Source organism: Heterocephalus glaber, unplaced genomic scaffold (genome assembly GCF_053883595.1).
Source record: "Heterocephalus glaber isolate CG9 unplaced genomic scaffold, H.glaber_assembly_v1.0 deba00001666, whole genome shotgun sequence".
NCBI lineage: Eukaryota > Metazoa > Chordata > Mammalia > Rodentia > Bathyergidae > Heterocephalus > Heterocephalus glaber.
In genome coordinates, this window is record NW_028258406.1 from 2,784,894 (window position 1) to 2,792,019 (window position 7,126).

Genomic DNA, 7,126 nt, shown 5'->3' on the forward strand with positions numbered 1-7,126 from the left:
ATTACAGGTAAAGATCTTAGAAGAGTGCCAACAAATTAATAACTACTCAATAACCATTAGTGATTTTAATCTAGTGATAAACACTTGACAAATTGGACTATCTGGAAATGTAGGTTCCAAGAAAGCTGGGCCTGATACCAGCTATGTTTAATTTGCTCAGTGATAAAAGCCAAGTTTCTCCATTTGTTGAAACAAATATAAAACACCTTTTAATCTTTTAACCCCAAAATTTGTATCTGATACAGAATTAACACAGTAGTAACACGTACCTAAACAGATTATAATATAAATAATATTTTTTATTTTTGCATAAAACATTATAATTAACAAAGTACCTCCCACTCCATATAATTTTGAATAATTTCTTTCTATTCACAATATCTATTATATATTTTGGTCCTTATTTACACTTTCAGTTTCTCACACCAGAGAAACTATTCGTTATTTACACATTTTTGTCTTATTTATTTCACTTAAGAATATCACCTCAATGTGCATCCATTTAGTTATGTATGACTCTAATTTCTCATTCTTTATGTGTGAGTAGAATTTCATTTTATTTTTTTTAAAAGCCCACATTTTCTTTATCTAGTCTCCAATTTATGGGCAATTAAGCTGTTTCTAAGCTTTAGCTATTAAAAACTATGCCACAAGAAGGGCCGGGGCCTTGCTTTGGGGATAGGGGTGGCAGCTGGCGCTCCCCTACTCACCAAAGGAGACTGATAAGCTGCAATGCTGCCTCACAGGCAGGAAGCACTGCCACCACCTGACCCCACCCCAGACTACTTCAGCCTCATGGATTGCAACCATTCCTTCAGAATTGACACCACAAAGCTCCAGCATAGGTACCAGCAACTACAGCATCTTGTCCATCCAGATTTCTTCAGCCAGAGGTCTCAGATGGAAAAGGAATTATCAGAGAAGCATTCAACCTTGGTAAATGATGCCTATAAGACTTTTCTGCCCCCCCTGAGCAGGGGACTATACCTACTAAGGCTCCATGGAATAACGATTCCTGAAGGGACAGATTATGAAATGGACAATCAGTTCCTCATGGAAATAATGGAAATTAATGAAAAACTTGCAGAAGCTCAAAATGAAGCTGCCATAGAAGAGATTGAATCCACTGTCAGAGCTAAACAGAACAAATTTACTGAACATGTGAGCAAAGCTTTCGAACAAGATGACTTTGAAAAAGCCAAGGAAATGTTTACAAAGATGAAACACTTTTAAAATGTAGAAGAAAAGATCAAAATAAAGAAGACTCCCCTCTAATTAACTGCTAAAGTATTAAAAGTAAAGTGCCCCCCCCCCAAATACAACAACAACAACAACAAAAAAGTTCCCACCAGGGGGGAAAAAAAACTGTGCCAATATGAACATGGGTGCACATCTATCACTGTGGTATGATTCTTTTCATTCTTTGGGGGAAGATACCCAGCAGGGGAATAGCTGGGTCAAATGGAACCTCTAATCCTAGTTCTTTGCGGTATCTCCATGCTGATTTCCACAGTGGTTGCACCAGTCTACATTCCCACAAACAGTGGAGAAGGGTTCCTTTTCCTCGCAGCCCCACCAACATTTGCTATTGGTTGATTTCATGATAGCAGCCATTCTTTCAGAAGTGAGATAGAATCTAAACTTTGCTTTCATTTGCATCTCTCAAATGACCAGTGATGTTGAACATTTTTTCATATGTTTATTTACTATCTTCTTCTTTGATAAATGTCTGTTCATTTCACATGCCTATTTTTGGATAGGGTCTTTAAATTTAGGGGGTCTGATTTTTTAAATTCTTTATATATTCTAGATAGACCTTTGAGGAACAGCTGGTAAAATTTTTTCCCACATTGTGGGTTATGTCTTCACTCTGTTGGTGGTTTGTCTTTCTCTGCAGAAGCTTTTTAATAAGAAGAGATCCCACTTGTTGATTTTTTTGTGCTAGTTCATGTCCAACTGAGGTTTTGTTCATAAAATCTTTTCCTATGCCAGTATCTTCCAATATCTTCAACCTAACTTCTCTTTCAGCTAATTTAGTGTTTCTGTTTTAATATTTAGATCTTTAATCTATTTTGATTTTAGTTTAGTGTATGGTGATAGATATAGGTCTAGTTTTAATCTTTAGCAAGTTGAAACCCAATTTTTCCAGCACCACTTATTAAATTTAGGTTTTCTTTCCTCCGGTGAGGGTGTTTGGTTCCTTTGTTGAAGATGAGGTGGCTGAGTGTGTCTGGAGTTATTTCTGCATCTTCTAGTATGTTACACCATTCCTCAGGTCTGCCAGTACCATGATGTTTTTATCACAGTAGCTTTGTAGTACAGTTTCAAGTTGGGGATTGTGATACCCCCTGCAATGTCTCTGTTACTTAGAATTGCTTTGGCTATTCTAGGTCTCTTCTTGTTCCAAATGAATTTTTTTATTGTTTTCTCAAGGTCTGTAAAGTATGCTGCTGAAATTTCAACTGGGATTGCATTGAATCTATATAGCAGTTTTGGAAGTATGGCCAATTTCACTATATTGCTTCTTTCTACCCAGGAGCAAGGGATGACTTCCCTATTTCTAATACCCTCTTTGATCTCTTTTTTCATAGTGCTACAGTTTTCAGAGTACAGGCCTTTGATTTCTTTCATTAGATTGATTCCTAGATATTTCATTTTTTTGGATGCTATTGTGAAGGGAGTTATTTCTCCAGTTCCTCTTTCAGTGAGTCTGTTGTCCATGTACAGGAAAGCTATTGATTTTTGTGTGTTGGCCTTGTATCCAGCTACTCTATGAAATTTGGTTATTAACTCTAGAAGATTTTTGGTGGAGTTCTTGTGATCTTCTATGTAGAGTATCATGCCATCTGCGAAAAATGACAATTGAACTTCTTCATTTCCTATCTTTATTCCTTTTATTTCTTTCTCTTGTCTAGTTGCTGTGGCTAATGTTTCCAAAACTATATTTAACAGAATTGGTGATAGTGGACATCCTTGACTTGTTCCTGATTTTAGTGTGAAGGATTTCAGTTTTTCACCATTTAGTATGACATTGGTTGTTGGTTTTTCATAGACTGCTTTTATCAGGTTGAGCTAGAGACTATCTAACCCTATTTTCTGTAGGGTTTTTATCATGAATGTTTGTTGGATTTTTTTTTAATGTTTTTCTGCATCTATAGAGATGATGATATGATTTTTGTCCTTGGCTCTATTAATATAATGTATTACATTTATTGATTTGGATATGTTTAACCATCCCTGCATCCCCCAGATGAATCCTACTTGGTCTGGGTATATGATCTTCTTGATGATCATCTGCATTCTATTTGCCAGTACCTTACTGAGGATTTTTGCATCCATGTTCACTAAGGAGAATGGCCTATAGTTCTCTTTTTTGACTTGGTCTTGCTTTGTTTTTGGGATCAAGGTGAGGCTCCTTCATGAATGAATCTGGGAGTATTGTTTCCCTTTCGATTTCATTGAAGAGTTTAAACAGGAGCAGCAATACTTCTCTAAATGCCTTGTAGGATTCAACAGTTAAGCCATCAGGACTAGGATTTTCTTACTTGGTAATTTTAAATCACATTTTCAATTTCATTGATTGATATTGGGTTGTTTAGAATTCTTAGGTCTTCTTCAATAAACTTTGGTAATTCATACATATCTAGGAATCTGTCCATTTCTTGAATTTTCCATCTTATTGTCCTGTGGGTTCTCAAAGTAGGTATTGATGATCTTCTGGATTTCTGCTGGGTCTGCTGTAATTGCACCCTTTTCATTGCTAATTGCATGAATTTGGGTATTTTCTTTCCTTTTTTTTTTTTTTTTTTGATAAGGTTGGCTAAGGATTTGCCAATTTTGGTTATTCTTCTAAGAACCAACTCTTTGCTGCATTGATTTTTTTGTATCATTCTCTTAGTCTCCATTGCATTGATTTCTGCTCTAATCTTCATAATTTCATGCCTTGTATGAGCTTGGATTTATTGCTCTTCTTTTTCTAGAAGCTTGAGGTTCAGCATCAGGTGGTTTACATGAGCTTGCTCTCTTTTCCTAATATGTGTATTCAATGCTATGAATTTCCCTCTTAAGACTGTTTTCATTGCATCCCATAGATTCCTATATGTTGTATTGTCATTGTCATTTAATTGTAGGAACTGTCTGATTTCTTCTTTAATTTCCTCTCTGACCCATTGGTTATTCAGAAGTGTGTTGTGCAGTTTCCATGTGTTTATGAAATCCTTGTGGTTTCTTTTGCTATGGATCTCCAATTCCATCGTACTACAGTTTGATAATATACAAGGGATAACTTCAATTCCTTTCCACTTACTTAAACATGTTCTATGACCAAGTATGTGGTCTATTTTGGAGAGTGACCCTGGAGCAACTGAAAAGGATGTGTATTCTGATTTTGTGGGGTGGAACACTCTGTAAACATCTGTTAAGTTCACTTGTTCAAGCATTTGATTGAGTTCTAGTTTATTTATTTTCTGTCCAGTTGATCTATCTATTTGTGACAGTAGGGTATTCAGGTCCCCCACTACTATTTAATTAGTGCTTATTTGATTTTTCATGTCCATTAGTATTTGTTTTATATAGTTGGATGCACTACTATTTGGTACAAATATATTTATACTTGTCATCTCTTCCTCTTGGATTTTTCTCTTTATATGGATATAGTTTCCTTCTTTGTCTCTCCTAATCAGTGTTGGTTTGAAATCCATTTGACCTGCAAATAGGACCGCTACTCCTTTTTTTGTGTGTGTGTGTGGGGGGGTGTCTTGTCACATTGAGTAGTTTTTCCACCCTTTAACTTTCAGTCTATGAGTTTCTTTTTGAATTAGGTGTATTTCTTGTGTGCAGCATATTGTTGGATCTTGCTTCTTGACCCATTCTGCCAGTCTATTTCTTTTGATTGGTGAATTGAGACCATTAATATTGATGGTTATAACTGATATGCATTGACTTATCCTTATCATGACTTTTCTTTTTGTTGGATTCTCCCCTTTTGCATTTAATTTCTTGTTGTGCCTGATGGATTCATTGTGCTGGGCTTCCTGGGGTCATGATCCTCATTGTCTTTTCCTATGATATTGTTCAAAAATTTTTGGAGTGCTGGTTTGGTATTCATGAAGTTCCTCAGGTGCTCTTTGTCACGAAAGTATCTTATTTCTCCCTCAATTTTAAAAGATAATTTTACAGGGTACATCAATCTGGGTTGCAGGTTGTTTTCCTTTAGGGCTTGAAATACATCACTCCACACTTTTCTTGCCTTTTGGGTTTGTGTTGAGAAGTCTCTGTGATTCTGATGGGCTTTTCTTTGTATGTGATTTGTTTCTTTTCTCTAATTGCTTGTAGAAGTTTGTTCTTCTGTTGGGTTTCTGGAATATTAACTATTATATTCCTAGCTGTAGATTTTTTTCAATCCCAGCTAGTTGGAGCCCTATATGCCTCACTTATATGTATGTCAAGTTCTTTTCCTCTGCTTGGGAAGTTTTCTGCCATTACTTCTGTTAATAGTTTTTTTTTATATCATTTGCATTCTCTCCTGTTTCTTCATTGACTCCGATCAGTGTTATGTTATTCTTTGCATCATCTAGCAGCTGCTGGATTGATTTCTCTTCATCCCTTATTATTTTTAAGAAATCTTTCTTTTACTGGTCACTAATTGCAGTCCTGTCTTCTATATCTGAAATTCTGTCCTCACATTGGCTCATTCTGCTGCATAAACTTTCAATGGAGTTTTTAAACTCCCAAATATCTGTTGCATCTGCTTTATGGATTCCATTTGTTTTCTATGTTGGGATTCAGTCATGTTCCCCAGGTCCTCTATTTTTCTAACTGTGTATGTTCTAGATGTATTAATCATGTCTTTCCCTGTGAACACAGTCTCTTTTGTTATCTGAGAAATTATTTCTGATTTCATTTTTTTCAGATCTTCTTTCATTGCCAGTTCAGGGAGTCCAGGTGGTTGAGTATCAGATTGTTTCATCTTGTTGACCTTTCGAGTTGCCTTAGGTGATCTGGAAGTCTGATTTTGAGCCTTGTTAACTTGTCTTCTCATTTCAAAAGATGTAGCCTGCTGTGACTTTTTTGAGGTGACTTTTTGCTCACCAGGTGGTCTTCAATTCCCAGCAAGCCACCAAGAGGCCTTTTCTCTGCTGCTCACCCCTGCACCAATTCCTGGGTTCAGAATGGTGGCCTTCTGAATCCCTGCACTGCCCTGTTGTCCAGGTGGGGTTCTGGCTGGGGCCTGTGCACACCTAGGATGGTATCTGGGTGTGCCTCTGGTTGGTGCCAGATCCCTTATGAAGCTGTTGTCTGGGAAGAGCTTCGGCTAGGGACTGTGTACCCCATTCACTGATCAGATGTCTGGCTGGTGTCTGCATACACTTACCAATGGTAACTGGCCAGGCCTCTGGCCATTGTTTGTGGACCTATGCAGCTCTTTTCCAGGTTGGTCTTTGGCTGGGGCCTGTGGGCCCAAACTTCTGGGGTCTTGGCTGTGCCCTGTCTGGGACCTGCCCACACCAGCACCACTCTGGTCCATACCAAATCATAAGCCTTGCAATCATAGTCACAGGTCTTTTTTTCTTTTGGTACTGGGGATCAAACTCAAGACTTTGCTCCTGCAAGTCAGGTGTGCTGTCACTGTGCTAAATCCCTAGCCCTGATAATAATAGTAATATATAATATATAATAATAGCCCTTATTAAGTTAGTAACAAATACTTTATATGGGCACATATCTCGTATTTCAGAAAATTTCAGTTTGGTATTATATCACACATTTATGGATATATTCTCCCACTACAGATAATAATTTGGCTGAACTCTACATTAAATTACAATTGCAGAAAATGACTTGAAAAGGCTTAAAATACATTACGAAAATGAAAACAAGACATGCAATGGCTGTGGAGTCATCTTACTCTTATACTCATCAAAATATGTTAATTTCATCCCTTATGTTTGTTTTTCATGATACTATTCATTCATTTTTATAGTGAGTTAAAGAGGAAAATATACACCATAAGAAAGGGGGTATTTCTGAAGATAAAGGCTGTGTACTTCCTCTTTGCTTCTTCTGTACTTCTTTTCATCTTAACATTAGGTGTATGCTTGTCTTATATGACAAAAATTTAGATTTT

The 7,126-nt window shown here is 36.8% G+C and overlaps 1 protein-coding gene across 1 annotated transcript; it reads left to right on the forward strand.

Annotated features, from left to right (window-relative positions):
* Window positions 1-782: 782 nt before the first annotated feature.
* Window positions 783-1,275, forward strand: LOC101710898 (iron-sulfur cluster co-chaperone protein HscB-like). Its single transcript, XM_087197391.1, is given in 1 exon segment — window positions 783-1,275. A coding segment is annotated over 1 exon segment (480 nt). The 5' UTR covers window positions 783-795.
* Window positions 1,276-7,126: the final 5,851 nt, after the last annotated feature.